This window comes from Puntigrus tetrazona, chromosome 1 (assembly GCF_018831695.1).
Source record: "Puntigrus tetrazona isolate hp1 chromosome 1, ASM1883169v1, whole genome shotgun sequence".
Classification (NCBI taxonomy): Eukaryota; Metazoa; Chordata; class Actinopteri; order Cypriniformes; family Cyprinidae; genus Puntigrus; species Puntigrus tetrazona.
In genome coordinates, this window is record NC_056699.1 from 29,006,963 (window position 1) to 29,029,349 (window position 22,387).

At 42.8% G+C, this 22,387-nt stretch overlaps 1 protein-coding gene across 5 annotated transcripts in view; it reads left to right on the top strand.

The window, feature by feature from the left end:
- The window catches only part of LOC122355136 (adhesion G protein-coupled receptor L1-like), a 32,400-nt gene extending 16,525 nt beyond the window's left edge, over positions 1 to 15,875 (top strand). For 2 of the 5 annotated variants that reach the window (XM_043253201.1, XM_043253271.1), the window contains exons 5-26: positions 1,205 to 1,219; positions 2,603 to 2,810; positions 2,889 to 3,153; positions 3,235 to 3,562; positions 3,999 to 4,295; positions 5,341 to 5,444; positions 5,544 to 5,729; positions 6,231 to 6,269; positions 6,362 to 6,542; positions 7,294 to 7,416; positions 7,676 to 7,881; positions 8,701 to 8,874; positions 8,953 to 9,162; positions 9,827 to 10,047; positions 10,130 to 10,196; positions 10,801 to 10,892; positions 11,537 to 11,705; positions 11,794 to 11,949; positions 12,078 to 12,174; positions 12,807 to 12,929; positions 13,060 to 13,077; positions 13,739 to 15,875. In XM_043253201.1, the coding sequence (XP_043109136.1) occupies positions 1,205 to 1,219; positions 2,603 to 2,810; positions 2,889 to 3,153; positions 3,235 to 3,562; positions 3,999 to 4,295; positions 5,341 to 5,444; positions 5,544 to 5,729; positions 6,231 to 6,269; positions 6,362 to 6,542; positions 7,294 to 7,416; positions 7,676 to 7,881; positions 8,701 to 8,874; positions 8,953 to 9,162; positions 9,827 to 10,047; positions 10,130 to 10,196; positions 10,801 to 10,892; positions 11,537 to 11,705; positions 11,794 to 11,949; positions 12,078 to 12,174; positions 12,807 to 12,929; positions 13,060 to 13,077; positions 13,739 to 14,571 (4,112 nt within the window). In that variant the 3' untranslated portion in view covers positions 14,572 to 15,875. The remainder of the gene's footprint in view (positions 1 to 1,204; positions 1,220 to 2,602; positions 2,811 to 2,888; positions 3,154 to 3,234; positions 3,563 to 3,998; positions 4,296 to 5,340; positions 5,445 to 5,543; positions 5,730 to 6,230; positions 6,270 to 6,361; positions 6,543 to 7,293; positions 7,417 to 7,675; positions 7,882 to 8,700; positions 8,875 to 8,952; positions 9,163 to 9,826; positions 10,048 to 10,129; positions 10,197 to 10,800; positions 10,893 to 11,536; positions 11,706 to 11,793; positions 11,950 to 12,077; positions 12,175 to 12,806; positions 12,930 to 13,059; positions 13,078 to 13,738) is intronic. The other 3 variants (XM_043253440.1, XM_043253358.1, XM_043253520.1) reach the window with 3 other exon arrangements.
- The last annotated feature ends 6,512 nt before the right edge of the window (positions 15,876 to 22,387 follow it).

Below are 22,387 nucleotides of genomic sequence, written 5' to 3' on the forward strand. Positions count from 1 at the left end.
AGCATTTATAATTTTCCTTTAAGGTGAAGTAATGAAATAAAATTCAAATATAACTAAACTGAGATTTAAAAAAGACCAAAAACAAAACAATAAAACATTAAAATGAAAATAAAAAAGAAACAGACGAATCGCAAAATGACTAAATTTAACACAAAACTAAGCTGGAAAACTAAATAGACCCTTAAAACAGGGAACTAGTCAAACCAGCAAAAACATGCAATACAAGTACTAAAATCTAACTTCTAATTTTAATGAAATGATTAAAAATATCTACACTGAAAAAACACTAAATAGTAGGGGTGTAATGGTTCGGGACATGCTTTCAGGTAAATAATCGATAATCAAGACATCGTGCACTAACAGGTAAAGTATGTGTGCAGTCTAATATCAATGAAGAGCACCCAGATGGACAAATAAATGACTAAAATTTTAAAAATGTGTATAAATACACATTTTAAATATATTTCACATAACTATGCTAAATCTGAGATTTAAAAAACGCTATAATAATTACAAAATAAACACAAATAAAGTACTAAAACATGGAGCACAATGTGTGTCTTTCATAGACCATTCGTTTTTTTTAAGCCATAACAATATGATAAAAGCAGGCGTTGCTGAGGTGAAGTGTGTGTGATCGCGCTGGGCTGTGAACGGGCCTGTGTGTGTGTGTGTGTGTGTGTCTCTGATCTGTGTGTCCCGCGGCGTCCGGCTGAACGTGTGGGTTTGTGTGGGTGGGGGCGGGTGGAGGGATGGAGAGTGGACAGAGTGATCGAGGGCAGACAGAAGAACGCCTAATCAATATTCAGACGATTAAATCATCACACCCACCACTGGTGGAGTTTAATTGAGGCGTAGCTAGTTCCTGTCCCTTACCCTACCATACCATCACTCTCTCTCTCTCTCTCTCTCTCTCTCTCTCTCTCTCTCTCTCTCTCTCTCTCTCTCTCTCTCTCTCTCTCTCTCTCTCTCTCTGTTGCAATATTTTCGTCTCTTCCCTCTCTTTTGTCTTTCTCCCTCATGTGTTTCTCCTTCTGTCTCATGTCTAATAAATTTCACTTGACCTTTAAGCTTGAAAAGAAACGGAAGACTGCTGTTGAACTGAAATTTCTCTTTTTTTCTCTCTTCTGTGCACCTTCTGTCTGTCTCTCTCTCTCTCTTCATTTATACCTCTCTCCCCTTCTCTATTTCAACGCTTGAATAGAAGTGGACCAAAAAGGTAAAGACCGTGTTAACGCCGCAGTTTCTCTCTTCTGTCTCTCCTCATCTCTACATCTTGTCTTCCTCTCTCTCGTTCTCTCTCTCTTTTCTCCCTGGCCCTTGTGATGTGCTCTAGTTTGATGCAGCTCCTTCATTTTCCTCCTTCTCTTGTTCACACACTTTACAAACACCAGGAAGAACCTCCTCTCTCTCTCTCTCTCTCTTTTTTCTCTTTCTCTCTCACACTCGCACACACTTGTTTTCTGCTCTCCCTTTTGATTTGCTTGCTGTTTGAAGCTCATTTATCCTCAGATCCAAACGACACACTCGTCTCTGTTCATCCCTTTGCTTCCCTCAGGACCGACCTGTTGTCGTTAATTTAGCGTTTATAAAGAAAACTACTTCCTCTCTTTTAGTAACTGTGTGCACATGCTGTGTTCCTGAAGTGCTTGACCTGAGTGTGGGTGTGACGTGATTGACAGCTCTCCCAGCCAATCCCTATCCTCTGTGTGAACTAACCCGCATCTCATTGGCTCCAAAGGTTCCTGTAGCCCCGCCCCCTCTTTCATGATTCTACCTCAGAAACTGTAACCCGAACTGAAATGTAGCAAATCAGTTTATGACAGCAAACAAATAAACAAACACATCTATCTATCTATCTATCTATCTATCTATCTATCTATCTATCTATCTATCTATCTATTTATTGTCTATCTATCTATCTATCTATCTATCTATCTATCTATCTATCTATCTATCTATCTATCTATCTATTTATTGTCTATCTATCTATCTATCTATCTATCTATCTATCTATCTATCTATCTATTTATTGTCTATCTATCTATCTATCTATCTATCTATCTATCTATCTATCTATCTATTTATTGTCTATCTATCTATCTATCTATCTATCTATCTATCTATCTATCTATCTATTTATTGTCTATCTATCTCTATCTATCTATCTATCTATTTATTGTCTATCTATCTATCTATCTATCTATCTATTTATTGTCTATCTATCTATCTATCTATCTATCTATCTATCTATCTATCTATTTATTGTCTATCTATCTATCTATCTATCTATCTATCTATCTATCTATCTATCTATCTATCTATCTATCTATCTATCTTTGCTTGCACACACTCTTATAATGACATTGTATTTTATTTTCATCTTTTGAGAATGAAATTTCTCTTTCTCACACACACAGGCACTCATGATACAGCAATAGGTAGTGTAAGACGTGTGTTTGTGTTTTGTGTGTGTGTGTGTGTGTGTGTGCGTGTGTGTGTGTAGAATAGATCTGTTCATTAGATCTATTCTGTACTAGACTAATACACTTCCTCCTCTACTCCTGCTCATCTGCTCCGCTCTCTCTTTCTCCGTCTCTAGTTTTTGTTTGTCCTGGAACATTAATGCGAGTGCTGGAGCCCAGTTCTGTGAGGGAGGCGGAGCATCAGTCAGGGGCGTGGTGTAAAGACCCTCTGCAAGCGGGCGATAGGCTATACGTGATGCCCTGGACGCCCTATCGCACAGATGCGCTGCATGAATACGCTTCGTGGGATGACTACATCCAAAACAGAGTCACCACCACTTATAAGTGAGCTTGCATTTACGAGTTTACAATAAAGTTGAACGTTGTACAAACATTAAAATAACGTTTCTGTGTAACATACAGATTGCCGAGTCGTGTGGACGGCACCGGTTTCGTCGTGTACGATGGAGCTGTGTTCTACAATAAGGAACGCACACGCAACATTGTGAAATACGACCTGCGAACTCGCATCAAGAGCGGCGAAGCTATTATCGCTACCGCCAATTATCACGACACGTCGCCATACCGCTGGGGCGGGAAATCCGACATCGACCTAGCCGTGGACGAACACGGCCTCTGGGTCATATACGCCACTGAAGCCAACAGCGGACGCCTGGTCGTTAGTCAGGTGAGAGTGTTCCTGTTTGTATCTCTCTGCACTCTTCTGATTGGCTGATTGGTTCCGTAACCCAATTGGCCGGTGTCTCAGGTGAACCCGTACACGCTGCGGTTCGAGGGCACGTGGCAGACCAGCTTCGAGAAGCGCATGGCGTCGGATGCGTTCGTGGCGTGTGGCATCCTGTACGCCGTTCGCTCCGTGTACCAGGACGACGACAGCGAGGTGGGCGGGGACCTGATCCTGTACGCCTACGACACGCGGCGTAACCGCGAGGAGCCGGTGAGGATCCCCTTCCCCAACCCGTACCAGCACATCTCCTCTATCAGCTACAACCCCCGAGACAACCAGCTGTACGTCTGGAACAACTACATCGTCCTGCGGTACCCGCTGGAGTTCAGCCCGCCGCAGCCCACCACAGGTCAGCCTCCCGATTCCTCTCAGGGTGCTCTTTCATTGGTCAGGAGGCTTAATGTAGTTATGCTTTGAATACCAGCCAAACGACTCGAGCGCATTCATATCTCAGGTCTGATATGAAGATTTTTATGAAAATCTCTTTGGGATCTCTTCGGTAAGGGATTTTAGGCTGAGGGCAACTTTTTGAGCACTGAACATTGCTTGGGCGCTTTGCCATCATAAATGGGCAAAACATTTCTATCTGGATGTTTTAGATCAGTCGTGGGCCTTGCGTCTGACCTGGTTGCCCATTGATGCCAACATTGCTCAAAAAGTTGCCCAGAGTATCATCAGCCATAGGGTTTGCATTCATAACCATTACATTTATTTTATAATTATCATTAGGGATCAAGGTCGTTGAGGAACTGGACTCACATTTGCTCTGTTGTGTCTCCTTTCAGACCCTCTTTCGACGCCTCTTCTCTCCACGACTCCACCGAGTGCGCTCTCCACCACCGTGTCCATGGGCTTCAGCCCCAGCTCCGTCCCGTCTGTGACGTTCCACCCGGTGGGGGCTATAAACCGGGCTCCGGCCGGGCGGCCCATCACAGCCACGGTCCCGGTGACCGTCAGGCCCCCCCGCCGGCCACAGGGGCCCCGCACACCCATGTGTGAGGGCCGGGTGACTCGCGGGGTCCAGTGGCCTCCGACTCATCGAGGAGAGACGGTGGAGAGGCCCTGTCCCAAAGGATCGCTCGGTCAGTGTTGGGTGGGGTTTCTGGGGGTTTCTTGAGTGTGGTCACTACACATGAGTCAGTGCTGAAACAAACCATTCAGTGGGTGTGTCTTAGCCCACCGTGCTGGAAATATCCCTTTTCAGATAATCTCTTGATGTCTTTCTTTATTAATTCTTCATTAAATGAATCAGTAAAAAATTCTTTCTCTTCTAAATGTTTTTAGCTGCATGTAACCCACGGCAACATTATTACGCTGTTTAGGTGATGATGAGCGACGATGGCTTATTTCTAATTCCAGTATTACGTTTCTGGACGGCTCTGTACTGAACTCTTTGAACTCTTGGTGATCTCGCCTCTGGACATTCGTGAGACGCCTGATGGTTTCTGTTTTTCATAATCTTTGTCGTAGTCATTTGTGCAAAGCCCCCAGATACAAAATCACTTTTTAATGTAATTTTTAAACGTTTAGCATCGTTATTAGACGCCGGCATTGATTCTAACAGTCGTTAGCATCAGTGTTTTGACTTGATCGTACAGATTACATCAAGGCACTTGAAGGTCATATGCTAATGCTAGCATTAAAGCCACACTCTCCTGCAGAGAAAAAAAAATCGAATTTAAATGCCATTTTCTAATTGTATTATAATCACACTTTTAGTTATAATGCTCCATTTGTCACGCACCGAAATTGGATATTTTTATGAATTGGTGAAAATCTAAATGAAATAATGTTTCCAACTTAAAATATTAATGTTGAAAAATGAAGCGTGCATGCGTCTGTCACGTTGAATGTTGGCAGAAAATCACCACACCCTTCTTGTGCGTGTTTTAATGGGTCAGAGCATTATGTTCCTGTTTGTGGTGCTTTCCCCTGACTTTTGTTGTGTTACTAGGTCAGATGTTTCTCCATCTGACTAACTCTGCTAGCTTTCATGTTTTGTTTTGTAATGTTTGGATTATTTCTACAGGAATCCTTCTTATCAGGGTTTCCACTTCCTACGGCGTCACCCTTAAATTCCTCTCTGCTTGGGAGCTTTACTCATTTGTCCTGCTCTCCGTCATTCAGGTATCGCCTCTTATCAGTGTATGGCTGATGACGTGGTGTGGAACTCCAGAGGCCCTGACCTCAGCAACTGCACCTCGCCCTGGGTCAACCAGGTCGCTCAGAAGGTCAGTCCCAGACAGACGCACTGGTATAAAGAAAAAAAGACCGACTGATGAATAGATGGATGGATGAACACATGCTGGATGTCTCTGTCATCTCTGTAGATCAAGAGCGGGGAAAACGCAGCACATATCGCCGCTGTACTTGTCAATCACACACGAGGGCGGGTCTACGCCGGTGATGTCACTTCCTCCGTGCGCCTGATGGAGCAGCTGCTGGACATTTTGGACTCACAGCTACAGGCGCTGCGTCCCGGAAACAAGGAGTCGGCCACACGCAACTACAACAAGGTGTGTGTACAACACACACACACACACACGCAGGTGTTTTAAGGGGACTCTTCATAGGTGTAATGTTTTTCTTCTGTACAGACTGTATGTTTTCTACATCTAAACCTACCCCTTAGAGGAAACTACTCACATTTTTACATTTTCAACAAATTTCTCACACACACTCACGTTTACACACACACACACACACACAGACACACACAGACACACACTCACACACACACTCTAACGCACATTTACACTCACACACACACTCACGCACACACACACACATTTACACTCAAACACTCACGCACACATTGTCACACACACACTCACAAGCACGCACATTTACACTCACACACACACACACACACACACACACACACACACACACACACACACACACACACACACACACACACACACACACACTCTCACACACACACACTCACACACACTCACACACACTCACACACACACACAGCTGTCAGAGTAACTCTGTTTCTTGGTCTCTTGTAGCTTCAGAAGAGAGAGCGGACCTGTCGAGCGTTTATTCAGGTAATCTCGCGGCACACAGTCGTGTAATAAACACACACGTCTCCGTGTTCGGTGCTCACCTGTGTGTGTGTGTGTGTGTGTGTGTGTGTCAGGCGGTGGTGCAGACGGTGGATAACCTGCTGCGTCTGGAGGCTCTGGAGTCGTGGCAGGACATGAACGTGACCGAACAGTCTCACACCGCCACGATGCTGCTGGACGTGATGGAGAAAGGAGCGTTTCTTCTGGCTAATAACCTGTACGGGGGTCACTTCAGCGACCGCGCGCCCAACGTCGGTACGACCCGCTCTTCTTCCAGCGCTCTGACGCTCACAACCAAGACCGCACTTCTGTTTGTTGTATTGTACTGTATTAAATATGTGTTAAAGTGTGGTTTATTTCTGAATTTTCAGCATCATTGCTCCAGTCTTCAGTGTCACACGATCTTCAGGAATCAGAATAATGTACTCATTTACTGCTCGAGAAATATCTCTGATTATTATCAGTGCTGCCTGACATTTATTAGGAACTCTTAATACGTTTTATTTTTCAGGATTCACAGAAAGTACAGTATTTACATGAAATAGAAATCTTTTGTAACATTACGTTTTTGATTAATTTAATGCAACCTTGGTGAAAATAAGTATTCATTTCTTTAAAAAAAAAGGTTGTATAAAGTAACAATGTAACATGATCAGATTTATTTCATTTGTGATTAATGTGTGTGTATTAAATCCCTAGACTCATAATAAAATTATATATAAATATATATATTATAAATAAAAAAATAACTCAGAATAAATTTGATATAATATAAATCAATTTTATTTTATATAAATGTAAAGCTTTATATAAAATAAAATTGATTTATATTATATCAAATTTATTCAGAGTTATTTTTTGGTTTTGGTTATTTCCATATATACTACTATATTTTTGAACAGTATTTGCATATTATGAAAAAAACTTTTTAACATGCGTACCCCCACTGTAGTGTTACGAAATGTGTATTTTTTATTTTTAATGTTACATTTGATGTGTGTTTCAGATCTTGAGGTGTACGTGCTCAACACCGAGATGGAGCTGAAGGACCTGTCCTTCCCGAACTCGTACGACAGCGACAGCACCATCCACGTGTCGGCCTCCACCATCAAACAGTACAGCCGCAACGGTCAGCCTCTCTCTCTCCGTCTGCGTGCGTGCGTGTGTGTGTGTGTGTGTGTGTGTGTCAGACGCTGTGTGTGTTCGCGAGGTTTCCACACGCAACACGTACCCGGGCCCATTCTCCTGCCGTTGCCATGGCAACAGTCGCTATGGTCACCGGCTCCTGTGTGTGATGATGCGGGTTATTTCGAGAGCTGTGTGGGATCGATCGAAGCCGAGCGTGTAGATCTGACGCGCGCGCGTGTGTGTGTGTGTGTGTCCATCAGGTCAGGTGAAGGTGGTTTTCACACTCTATAAGAACCTGGGCTCGTTCCTCTCCACACAAAACGCCACGCTGAAGACGGACGGCGAGCTGAAGTCAGGAGGACACGGTCTGGCCGTCAACTCCCACATCATCTCTGCCTCCATGAACAAAGAGTCCAGCCGCGTGTTTCTGACCAAACCCGTCGAGTTCACGCTGAGACACCTGCAGGTGCAAGCACACACACACACACACACACACACACACACACACACACACTTAATCAGACTGGCTTTGCTGATCTATCAGTGGGTTTTTTAAATATGAGTCAAGTTCCAGCTTCTTGGCGGACCTCTATCTTCTGTCCATCATGACTCAGCTTGACTCACTTCTAAAAACATAAACATTTTGATTATGAAAACCCATTGATGGTTTGGGGCTGAGTAGGTTATGAAGTCATTTTCGGCTCAACTATTCCTTTAGATATGATGGATAACAGTTTACTGCAGCCTTTTGAAAAATGAATATAATGATATCTAAAGCAATATACAAAGATATCTGGCTGATAAAGTCACACACAAAATATAGAACCAAAAATGTATGTTTGTTAAAATACAAAAGTGTCAGTATTTATAATGTTATAAAACACTGCAAATAAATCAAATCAGATAAATAATACAACTTTCTATTCATCTGTGAATCCTGAAAAATAAAATGTATGTCGGTTTCTACAAAATATCAGGCAGCATGACTGTTTTCATGGTAAACAGCTATTTTAAATTTTACTGTATTTTTGATCAAACAAATATAGCCTTGACGAGCCAATGAAACTTTAAAAAACATTACAAAAAAAATCCTACCAAATCCAAATCGTGCAGTAAAAGAAAGTTTAATTTTATATTGCGCAAGTAATTAAAATGTATTTAATTAATTTAATCTTATTAAGAAGAAAAGAAAATGATTTATATATTTAAAAAAATCTATATTTCTCAGGTGCTCTCAGACACTCGAGGAACACACTCTTCTAAACGTCTTCTTGTGTTTCGACAGCTGGAGAATCACTACAATCCCAACTGTTCGTTCTGGAATTACTCGGAGCGCTCGATGACGGGTCAGTGGTCCTCGCACGGCTGCAGACGTCTGCACAGCAACAACACACACACCACCTGCGCCTGCTCGCATCTGACCAACTTCGCCGTGCTCATGAACCACCAGCAGCCTGCCGTGAGTCTCACACACGCACACACACACACACACACACGTTTAACCCCTCAGTCATTAACGTTGTTCTTCCGGCGTCAGTACCCTGGCGGTGTGCAGGGTCTGATCCTGTTCGTCATCACGTGGGTGGGGATGGTGATCTCTCTGGTGTGTCTGGCTCTGTGCATCTCCACCTTCTGCTGCCTGCGAGGCCTTCAGAGCGACCGCACCACCATCCACAAGAACCTGTGCCTCACGCTCTTCATCTCGCAGCTCCTCTTCCTCATCGGCATGGACAAGACACACTATACTGTGAGTTCACGAGGGCCAGACCTCATCAGAGCAAACCAGACCACGCCAGACTAAACCAGTCCTTTTGAGAGCAAACCAGACCACGCCAGACTTAACCAGACCTCATCAGAGCAAATCAGACCATGCCTGACTAAACTAGACTATGCCAGAGCTCATTAGACTAACCCAAAGCTCATCAGAACTAACCAGACCATGCCAGACTACATTAGATTAAACTAGACTACGCCAGACTAAACCAGACTGCATTAGACTAAACCAGACCTCATCAAATCAAACCAGACCATACCATACAAGGCTGCATTAGACTAAACCAGAACACTCCCAACTAAACTAGACTGCATTAGACTAAATCAGACCACGCCAGACTAAACCAGACCTCATCAGAGCAAACCAGACCACACCAGACTAAACTAGACTGTATTAGACTAATCCTGAACATGCCAGACTAACCCAGAGCTCATTAGACTAACCCAAACCTCATCAGAGCAAACCCCACCACGCCAGACTAAACCAGACTGTTAAGCCAAACCACATCAAACCAAACAAGACTGTATCCAACTAAATCAGGCCATATTAGAGTAAGCCGAGCCACACTAAACCACATTAGTCTAAACAGAACAGTCAAGACTTTATCAGAGTGCTCACGCATCAGGTGTGTATGCAGGTGGTGTGTCCGGTTCTGGCCGGTCTGCTGCACTTCTTCCTGCTGTCCGTGTTCTGCTGGCTCTGCATGGAGACGGTGCAGCTCTATGTGCTGATGGTGGAGGTGTTTGAGAGCGAGACGTCTCGCCGGAAGTACTACTACCTCTCTGCGTACGGCTTCCCAACGCTGGTGGTGGCCATCTCCACAGCCATCGACTACAGGAGCTACGGAGGACCCAAAGCGTGAGTGTGTTTCACCCGCACGTCTCCCGAGGGATAGCTCTGTGTGTGTGTGTGTGTGATATTTCTCTCTTGTCTTGTGTAGTTGCTGGTTGAGGGTTGATAACTACTTCATCTGGACGTTTATTGGCCCCGCCTCCCTCGTTATTCTGGTAAGATTCTTAACACATCTTTAGATTATTTACATATTTAACATATTTACCTATTTGTATGTAGATGGAGCTTTTAAATTGCTGTAGTTTTATCATTTACATTATATATATATATATATATCTATATATATATATCAAACATAAATATGAGAATGAATCTGTTTGGTATACTTTCGAAAAATCACAAAATGGGAGGGAGCGTAGTTCTTACGACTAAATGGTATATGGTTTCCCGTTTCACAGAAAACAAAGCCCACATCAGTGATTAAATGATCTGTCTAATCAATATAAAATATATTCTACCAATCATTTGTGCCTTGTATATATTTTGTTCCAATTTATTTTAATTTAAAAAAATAAATATATATATATATATATATATATATATATATATATATATATATATATATATATATATATACAGAAAACTGTTATATACGCCCAAGCAGAACACATTCTGAGCACTACTGAATATCCCACAATGCAGTGTGCTCACAGTATGAATGATACAAAAGCACAATAACTTTATTTGTGACAAATGGGCACCGTTTGAGTGTGTTCTGCTCTCTTAAGAGCCCCCTGACCTTTGAACTCTTGTGTTTAGCTGAACCTGGCAGTGCTGGTCATCACCATCCACCGAATGCTGCGCCACTCCACCGTCCTGAAGCCAGACTCCAGCCGATTCGACAACATCAAGTGAGAGCGCAGGGGTCAGGGGTCAGGGGTCACCGGGGTTTGTCCGGTAGCCTCGGCTACAGCACATAATATTTAGTGGATATCCGTTTCAGTGAGGGCTCTCTGTAGAGGGTTCCTGCTGTCTGCCGAGTCAAACATTTGAAAGTTTTTTTACCTTTACTGTATTTTATGATTCGTCATTTTTTTAAACATGCATTAAGTTTAAACAAGCATTTAAGTTTAGTTGTAGCTTTTAATTCAATAGGTGTTTTATTTTAAGCATATCTGTAGTTATTTGAATTCAATCAGCGTTTTTTAGTTTCAGTTTTTTAAAGCATGCCTGTTTAGCTGTTATTCATTTTATTCACTCATTTTAGCTCTAGTAATTATTCAACAGGTGTTTTTTTTTCATTTTTTGTTTTAAAAAGTATTTTTATTTTTTCTATTTTATTGTCACTTGTAGGCAGTTTAGCGTAGTAGGCATCTTTATCCATTTTAAACTTGCCTATTTAGTTTTATTGAACTCTTTTACAGTTTTAGTTGATGATTTACAGCTAACTGAAATAAAATGTGTACGTTTTAGTGATCTGTTTCATTTCTGTTAGTGTTTTTCAGTGTATGTAGTGTTTTGAACGGTGTGTGTGTGTGTGTGTGTGTGTGTTGAGGTGCTGGACGCTCGGCTCGGTCACGCTGCTGTTACTGGTGTCTCTGACGTGGATCTTTGGCCTCCTGTTCATGAACGACAACAGCGTGGTGATGGCGTACCTGTTCACCTCCTTCAACGCCCTGCACGGCATGTTCATCTTCCTCCTGCACTGCGCGCTGCAGAAGAAGGTGTGTGTGTGTGTGTGTCGCTTCGGGCGCTTCCTTGCGTGTGTTTGTCCTCCTGACCTGCTTTCACACGCTGCTGTGTGTTCAACAGGTGCAGAAAGAATACAGCAAATGCTTGCGTCAGTCGCCCTGCTGTGGCCACGCCTCCTCCACCGGTTCCCACGGTTCCCTCAAGAGCTCCGCCCACCGAGGCAACAATCGCTACTATGGGGGCAGCCAATCACGACACGCGCCAGCACAAAGACAGGTAACACACACGCGTGTGTCTGTCCCAGATATCATCTGCCTTACTGGAATCTGCGCACCTGTGGCTTATATCTCACCTGTGTGTGTGTGTGTGTGTGTGTGTGTGTGTGTGTGTGTGTGTGTGTTCAGAGCCGTATCAGGAGGATGTGGAACGACACTGTTCGACGGCAGACTGAATCTTCCTTCATGGCAGCTGAGATCAACAACACACCCACACTCACCCGAGGTGAAATACACACATTCACACACACACTCACCCGCTGATCGTCATTTCATTTTCCATACACTTTTCATACACTTTGCTTTAGTAAAAATGTCAAAATAAAGGAAAACATTTTTTTTTTCTGTGTACATGATTAATTCATTTAATACAGTTATAATGCACAGAATAATACTTTAAAATGTCACATTTGTTATTTAAAAAAAATGTTTGTAATATTCAAAATATTCAAAAGTGTGAAAATTTGACCATTTATTTTAAAACTTTAAAATCAACAGTATAAAAATAAAAAAAACATTTAGTAATAAGTTATAACAAATAATAAAATATTAGGAATCAAAGTAAATTGTAAATATAGAAATACTGATGTTTTCACATTTAATTTTTTAATAAATAATCAGAAAAAGTGTATAAAATATATATAAAGGAATACACTTAATACTCTTTCAGCATACATTGTTGTCTTCTTTTATATGGACATTTAAGTACTTTTTCCCCACCATTTATGTAGTTTTGTTAAAACGTTTTCCCTGAAGTTCACACCCTAAGGGCACCGTTTTCAGAAAAGCACCCACATCAACTCACACAGCTGTAACGTGTCCCTGCACCTCTGTAAGGATCGTGCTGTCTCTCCTCAGGCACTATGGGTAATCACCTCCTAGCCAATCCAATGCTACAGACCCGCTCTGGCTCCTCCCCTTACAACACCCTATTGGCTGAAACATTCAACCCCCCCTCACCAGCAGTTTTCAACGCCACTGGTCAGTGTGTGTGATGAAGCGCTGTTTTGTGTGTTTTAGATGGGTGTATCTGTATTCACTTGTTCTTCTGTGTTTCTCCTCTCTTCTGTCTTGCTCTCTCTGTTCTGTCTCTTTATGAATTGATCGACAGGCACGTTCAGAAACTCGAGTATGGACACGTATTCACATTTTCTGTCTGCCTGTGTTTCTTTCATTTCCATGCCGCTGCTTCATTTTCACCTCCCTGCTGTGTCAGTTCAGTTCTTCAAATCAAGCATGAGAGAAACATAAATGCTAATGTCTCATTTATACGAAATCACATTTGACTGGATCAGAACTGGATCAGATTTTCCGATGCTTTAGACCTCTGTTACTTCAGAACTGGATTACTAACATGAATAAAAGGGACATGTGGGGGTTATTAAATAAAGTTAGTTAAACTGGGGGAGTCTGTCCAGTGTTGGGTTTGGAATGACACCAGGGTGAGTAAATGATGACGAATGGTCATTTTAAAATTATTCCCATTTACCGATTCAACTGGTAAGAGCCATGTGGAAAGAGTGAATGTTCGTGTCCATCGCATGCATGAGAAGATATAAACGCTAAAAGCATCACTGTATGCACACATATTCATATGCAGCGCCTGAAACCACTCACTCATACAGAATCAATTACATATCAATGCCACTTTCACTAAAAAGTGTCACCTTCTAAAAAACATTTCCAAAAAAGGCATTGCCGGACGGATCTGTATTCAAACTTTTGCTTTTCAAACTGCAAGCATTTCATTTAGCCACATTTAATTATGCATTTCTCTCTCTGTCCTGTAGAGGGAACACTGTCGCGCAGCCGTGAGTCGTGTGGGCTGGAGGGAGTCCGGCTCAACGGAAACTACAACAACAGCTACTCGCTTCACGGTGGGAGCTCGGATCTGCTGGGGGGCGTTCCTGTGGGATCCGGGGGAGTGTCTGGAGAAGTCAGCCCCGCCCTTTTGACACCTCGTGGGGCGGAGCCCGCCGGCGGTTTGAGGCGAAACCTTTCCGATGCGGCGGCGTTGGAGAAGATGATCATATCCGAACTGGTTCAGAGCAACCTGCGTCCTTCTACCGATCGCTATGGCAATGGACAAAATTCTACAATGCACCGGCAAGATTACGCGACATCGACAAGTCACCGAGAGCCTCCGCAGCGGCCCTTGCCCCGCCCACCTCCCCCACCTCCACAGGACGAGGAGGAGCTGCTGTACAAGGCGTTGGAAAAACCACGACTCCCTGACAAGCCCCGTCTGCCCGATAAACCACGCCTGCCAGATAAGCCCCGCCTCCTGGAGCATGCCCAGTCTGTGTTCTACCAGAGCGAGGAGGACTCGGAGAGCTTCTCCGCCGAAATCACGGACGGCGTGGGCGGGACCGGACCTGACTCCGCCTCTCTGTACGCACGGGATCGTGATTCATCTTATCCTGACAGCAGTCCTGAGGCACTGGGGGCAGAGCCCCATCCTACCCTCCCGCCGGACGAGCTGTACTTCAGCGCTGGTCGCCAAGCGCACATCTCTGCCTTTTATCAGCCTCCTCCTCGCAGGACCAACGACGAGGCTCGACTGGGACTGCAGCCCTCTCAGGGGGAAGGTGACGGACAGATGCAGTTGGTGACGAGTCTGTGACTAGGGCGCTGGTGACCAGGACACGTAGATCTGGAGGAGGACAATGAGGGTGGACGTCTTCAACATCACCATCATCATCGTAATTAGCATCTGGGCGAATCTCTCGAGATCACGCGTCTGGTTTGTAGGTCACCCCGAAAGCTTAAGTAAGACTTAATCTGAGTTCTTATTTTACTTTGTTTTTGTAGTGAAATATGAGCCGGACATGTATCCGTGAGATTCTCGCATAAAGTATGAAGCTACTTTCAGATAATGGAAACCATTCCTGTGTGTCCTGAGATCTCCCAAAAAGAGCTGTGCACTGAAAGCCTTGGGAGATCCTGCTGAGATGATGATGATGATGATGATGGCAAGGCTGGCTTCCTCCTCCATGTCTCTGTCTCCTGGTCACCCGAACACCCACCCTGCTCATCTCACTGCCATCCAAGCACATCCGTTTGTCCTTTCTGAGAAGAAATCTTATCGGGTAGTTTTTCCTCCATTCATCCATCCTCCATCTCTTATTTGCTGAGAAAACCAGTTTAAGCCTTCATTGGGGTGGATATCTGGTCTCCTAACCTGGCCAAACTGGTACGTTTTGCAGGTTTTGGGTGGGAGACCATCTGAAAACCACCTTTGGCTGGTTGAAGCTGGTTTTTCAGTGGGATTTCGTTCATTCAGGGTGGTGTGGTGTATGAGTGTCAGACTTTTATCCGAATGTGATAACACTTACACCAGAGACCGCAGCTCTTATACATGCCAAAAAAAAAAATCACACATTTACACTCTTGGGGAGCAGCTACGGTCAGGGATCACGCTATCACTCTCATAGAAGTCAAAGGTTAAGAGTCAACAGGTGAAGCAAATTAACCAGACTGTTGTTTTTGAGCAGCGTGGCAACAAACAAAAACTCTTGCGCCACTTGTCTGGACGCTACCCAATCTTCCATGCTGGTGTCCAGGACACTGACCAATCATGGTGTTGGGTTTAGAGAACGTTGACTCAAGGCTCTGCCCCCTTCCTGTGTTCAAGTAGGTTGATCGAGGATGTGACGTTTAACGGCGGGCAGCCGACCGTTGGCTGCTCGCAACTTCCTGTAAATAAGAACTTGAGAGACGTTACGTCTCTAGACATGCTTCTCTTTCACTTACGAGTTTATGGTTGAAAAAAGTCTTAAAGAATATGTAGATGAACTGATGACACTGTCTCCTATTTCGGTCTTTTTCTCACTCTGTCTCTTTCGGTCTTTCTCGCTCTCTGAGAGTGTTTCATGTAAAAAGATAAGAAATGTTTTTTAATCAAAATAAAACAGAGAAAAGCAAACAGATGCTGTTCCTCGTCTAATCTGCCTAAATGTCATTCAAGCACTTTGATGAGCACTGCGTTGACCAGGAAGTCAAGGTTCAGATGCTAAACAGGTAGACAACATCTCAAGCATTGAGGATGAAACCGTTTTTTGCCGAATAAAACATTGCGCTCCTTCTAATGTTTGGCTGCAAAGGTTTTGTGAATTTTCTTAAGCCAAATGTTATTAAAATGAGAATGTAAACCACTGAAGATGAGGGAATCCGAGTCTAGAGTCTGGCGAGATTGCAGTCTAATTCTACAAAAACATAAAGCATTGAGCAAATTGGGGTCTCAGAAGTTGTATGGAATTATGAAGCATGAGAAAGCACAATTTGGCATGTAATGTTGTTATGTTACTGAAGATCCCTGAGAAGTAAAATAGATAGACTGGATAGGCCGAAAAAAAATTACAGATGTGATTCAATTGTATTGCGTTATATTAAAGTGTATTAATGAGTTAAATGGATAGTTCACCCCAAACTGAAAATGAGCCTGTCTTTTACTTACCTTGGAAGCATCCTAGGTGTAGGTGACTTTCTTCTTGCAGACAAATTCAGTTACATTAAAGAATGTGAGGGATGTTTTATTGCAAATGTAAACGTAAAACGCAAACATTAACATGTAACAGCCGCTGTGGACCATTGAAAGGCTTGGAAGATCAAAAACATTGTTTAATATATCTCCGAATGGATACACCTATGATGTTCCAAGGATGAGTAAAAGACAGGCAATTTTTTTTTTACTTTAATACAAGTTAATAGTGACTTAAACCATAAAACTTTATTTTAAAAGATAATCTTTAGGACAGAGATGTTGTCTGGAACTCACAAGTGAGACAAGACCTCCTAACATATAAACCCGATTTACTTCAGGAACATCAGGATGTGTTCCAGCACTAAATAACACGTCGATTGATCATTACTGTGACGCATGAAACGAGAAACGCAATAATTTACTTGCAGCGCAGGAAAACGTCGCATGCAGGACGTGCTGTCATAGCTTGGAACGTAAATATAGTCATGGCTCTGAGAACATTGCTTCGTTACTTTCGCGCCTTTAGAAAATTTAAACCATTGACCTGCACGTCACGTGATCATTAGCCGACGCATTACGGAAGAGTTTACAGAGACGTTTAGGAATATGGCCTCCTCAGGAGAACGAGTCTAAATAGGTTTCAGCTCCGGTAGAGTCCGCGGAGGAGATCCATATGAAACCGGGCCAATGTCTGAGTCAGTGCGTGCTGAACGGGACACCGGAGGTTAGTCATTATCTTCAAATGAAGATGATATAATACGCTTTTCTGCATGTCAGTGCTCATGACACATATTTTTGCCCTTTATTCTAGTTAATCTGACACAAAATACCCCAATCTTTCACTACGGGTGACACCAAGCAAACGCATTGTTTTCTGTGGAAACATAACACATGGTGAATTCCTCTTACATCACAAAGAATACATTTAAAACAACTGCCAAGCGAAAAAGGTGTTTGGATAGACACCGAAACGACTTGTTAACCGTTTTTAAACCTTTGTGCATTCAACAAAAGGCAATTGTAACAGACATTTTATTTGGGACCCTCCACTGGATTCTGATTGGCTGGCAGTTGTGCATTAAAACGTTTAATGCACAGGTAGCTGAAAGTCACAAGTGATTATTGGGATGAATGCTAGTACTAACAAACCACAGCGCTGCCGAACAGACGAAAATAACCTTCATTTTTAAACTTCCAGTCAAGTATTGTGCAACGAGCAATACTAGTTTTAAGTTTAAGTCTATAGTTTGGCATATGACCCTGGAATAAGAACATGCCATGTGCCATTAAAGGATTCTCAATGCGCTTTGTGTCAGGGCGTTCTTGGCCTCCACATCATGCATTTAAAATCCTTTAATGCACCGCAAGTTGTTGATTATCTCATACTCTTTCACTCATTTTTTGACTCACTATTTGAACAGACTATCAAATTAGGATAAAACTGCAAAAACAACAAACAGCCAGTAGGCGTGAGATCAAGCAACATCAGTATATCAGTTGGGAACAATGCCTACTATTTCACTCACAAAAAAAGTTTGGCACTTCATTGTATGCATAGTTTTTATTCATGTGACATAGCATAAATTTTTACTGAAGACAAAACAAAAGAAAACAACTAAATAAATTGCGGCCATTTTCTGGATTCATTTGTCTGTATACAGTATGCATTATAACTAAGCTGTATATTAAATTTGGTCTTTTAATATATTAACTAATCTCTGTATATTAGAGCTTTCCACAGTCCTGGTGAAAATAAGTGTCAGGCAGCAGAGGGAAGCTTCGTTTTGCCTCCAGGCCGGTGTTACATCACTACGAGTTGCCTCAGGATGAATCATGTCCAATTACTCATTTATAACTCAATGTTGTTTTTAAAGTGTATGCATATATATTTATAACTGTGCTGTCTTCAGTAAGCATGGAGCTATGGTGTTTCTGGTTTCCATCCAAACACAGCCATGGAGACCTGGATCAGATATGAACTCTGGGCTTTGATTCTGAGGCTCTGGTTCTTATGAGCAGTAACCGTGTTCATATGTACACTTTCTTTGTCATTCCGATTGAAAGCACTCTGATTGATTTGGTGGACTGTCTACATGAGATACGTAATCTAAGCCTGTGCTTTAAGGTCTGGGACACGCTCTGAAATGCTTGTATTGTGATACTAAAAGTTTAGGATACCTAAATGTAAAAAATGCACGATAATCACAGAATATCCCCATATCCCAGAATGCACTGCGCTGCCGACATCACCTTTACGTCGTGACGTTTGACGTGATCACTTTAATGCGCTTACATGACACAATTTTGTTGGATTTATAGAGAGGTTTGTCCCACCCCTCTCAAACTGAGTACACTGTCTTTTGAATTTGAGCACTTTTATTTTCCGAACGCTGTGTTTTGTTTAGGTTTGGACATCTACAGCTATTACAAGGCTCCATCCAAACACACCTAGAGATAGAAGAGGGAAAACAAAGCAAAAGCTCTGGTGAAGCTCTCATTTGAGTCTCTTGAGCTGGCACACACCTAGAGACTTCTGCTCCACACGTGAGGATTTAGGCCAGAGGCTGATTCATGCATTCAGGATTGTTCACCTCCTTACTTCATGTCTATAAACTTCACTGCTGTGAGAAACTGCTGATTACTCGGGAGTTTAAAGGACATCTCTCTCTCTGGCTCTATCTATCTATCTATCTATCTATCTATCTATCTATCTATCTATCTATCTATCTATCTATCTATCTATCTAACTATTCAATTTCAATTCAGATAGCTTTAGTGGCATGACAAAAATATTTTTTTTATTGGCAAAGGACTAAGAGAGCAAAGAAAATCTAACATTTCTATTAGAACATCTGAACATTTATTTATATATTATAACCAATATGTAATATATAACAAATGTTTACACTCACAGATACATATATAAAAAACAATCTATACCCTGTGCTCTGTGTGTGCTCTGTGTGTGTGTGTGTGTGCGCGTGTGCTCTGTGTGTGTGCGTGTTTTTGTATGTGTGTGTGTGTGTGTGTGTGAGTGTGTGCGTGCGCGTGTGCTCTGTGTGTGTGTGTGTGTGTGTGTGTGTGTGTGTGTGTGTGCGTGCGCGTGTGCTCTGTGTGTGTGCGTGTTTTTGTATGTGTGTGTGTGTGTGTGTGTGCGTGTTGTTTGTCCAGTGGTGTGATGTATTTGTGAGGTTCAGCTCATGGTGATTTAGGTCTTTAGAAAGCTTGTGTTTATCTGCGGTCTATCTCAGACTGGATACCACACACACGGAAAGCATGGTTGAACAGAGGCAGCACAGTATTTTAAGGGCAGGTTTCCCACAAACCTGTCACCTCTGCGTTGCCCTCCACCTCTTACTTTCAGTGGCCTTTCCTTTCTGTGTTTAGTGGAGTTCCCCAAATGTTCCTCTTTTTTAGTACAATGCTATGAGGTTGCATTTGTGGCCTAAATATCAGCACTCCTTCCTCCACACCCGACTTTCCTTTGCTTTGAGGAAAATATTTGGCAGAACCAGGCAGTGATTCATTGCACTTGGCAGACAACATATGAGACCCTCAAAAACATATCATGATAGGGATGTCGTTTTAGTGTTTTCCAGTGGTCATAAATGCACTTATTTGCAACTTTAAAGATTCAGTTTATAGGTTCTTACTCGTGCTTCCATAAACCCAACCTGCTCCGACCTCACATACAGGCAGAAAGGAATGACGCGAGACGGAGAGCTGAGAAACATTATGATGCACACGCAGCATAACTCAACACACCCAATGGTTTTTCAAGTGAAGCAGCACGGGAATAGATTGCAGATGCACGATTGTGAAATCTGGAAGCGGTTTCCTCACACGTTCACTCCTTTCAGCCGGACCAAAATTACTTTCAGCAATGACTGGTAACTCTGACATCCCACTTTTGATAAATCAGGCTCTTTTTAAGGTTTGTCCTGTTTCTTGGCAGCCTCGCAGCCTCACACGTGTGTGCTGATGTCGCCATACAACGGACCTAAAAATAGCAGCACTAGACGTGGAATATTTTCCACCCACACGCCGCTAACCTGTTACTACTCGCACGCTGAATTTCCCAAAATGTCTCAATACATCATCGCATTAGCGCAAATTAGCAGCTAACCGGGATCTATAACTGTTCAGGTTTTTTTTTGCCCAAAGTTTACATTTATCAGCAGTTATCACAGTAATACATCTGACGTCATCCACAACGCCACTGCAGCGCAAGAACAAAAGAGGAACGAGAGCTGATGTTTGAAGTCTGCTTTGTAGTCTGTTTTCGTGAAACAGTGACTTCCACATTCTGACATGGAGCCCTGCGAAATCCCTAAACACGCATGATGTAAGTGATCGGCAGCGGTGTGTGTGACCTTTAGGTGAAACTCAACTTCCCCCTCACTGACCGGCAGCGCATCTCCCGGATAACTCCTACCCAGAGGGAATATAGTATAACCCCACTTACACCAGCGTTTGGAGGCATTCCAAGAATATAAATATATAAAAGATGATTTACACCGTAATTGTAGCCTGACACGTGAAAACAAGCACTTTTTTGGAAAACTTTGGATGTGGGAAAATTAGAGATCACATGCATGGATGATAAGCAACAAAACAGATGAAGAAAAATCCAGTTGTTCTGCTTTGATAACCCTGATCGACGCGAAACAAATCGACTGCATCTGACGGTTTCTGAGTCTTTTTTCATTTTAGAGCTGGGTTTTCCAGAATGTCTTGTTTACTTTTTCCCCAAAGTACGGCCTGATCACGGGTCTGGAAATTAAAACGAAAAGACCCGTCCACATTCAGGAAGCGCTGCAAAGTCACTTTCAAAAGGGAAGCTTGGCAGAAATCGTCGAGATTAAAGCCATCATGTGATTGATGTGTAATAGAAACGGATTCCCCGCCTAACGAGAGAGCGCTGTAACATCAAACTCCTGCGCTTTAAGATGAGAAAACGTGTATTATCAGTGATGTAATACGGGAAGTGACAGGAGGAAACAAGGATCTGAGAAAGTGACTCTAACTGTAGGCGTAGAGCTGCTCTCGCACCTGTGGCATGACATCACTTCCTGTAGACGCTCAGGCTCGGATGCACAGGTTTTCACATGCAGGTGACACTTCCAGACACTGGGATCTATTTTTCAAACCATAAAAAGTGCAAAATCATGTTATATCACCAGAAACATTCATAGGCAGAAACTAATTCCATATATTCCATAAACATCTAGAAATGATCCAAGTGAAACATGCACTTCCTGGGATGCCTTTAAACGCTGCTGATGGAAGAACAAGAGTAGTTGTGTGAAGAAATGCAAAGTCTACAAGACAAGTCATTATTCATGAACATCTCCCGGTAAATGAATCATCGTTTGGTTAAAGGGTTTTAAAGGAGATGCAACAATTCAGTCATGTTAATCAGCAATATGACATTGCATATGAATATTAAGAGTGATTTTCATGAGAGAAACGCTTCGCTTCGAGCAATAAAAGAATCCACATTCACTTCGTTCGCATGCTTATGCTCTCAGACTTTTCTTGGAATCGGGTCCGAAACTAATAACGTCACAAATGTGACGTTTAATCACATTTGTTTATCTCAGACGAATCAGAAATGGATCGCGATATTCATCGTTTTGTTAATGCGGATGAGTCTTAGCAGCTCGTTTGTAAACTAGATCCGAATCGAGCGCTTGTTGTCGCGGTGTAAGTGTGCACGCAGCGTATGCTCACTTCTTAGGGTTTACACGAAACACACGACAAACTGTGTGAAGGGGGCATGTTTCAAGCGCTCGATATTCCATGAAATAACGAGCGGAATACGGAGCCGGTGACAGAAATTCACACAATTACTCTCCTCCCGCTTTCCACCTCCGTTTGCGCAAGAGCGAAAGAAGCGGAAAGTTAGTCGGTTTTTCTCTAAACCTCCCTCTTCGCGTCTGGGTCTCTTTCTCTC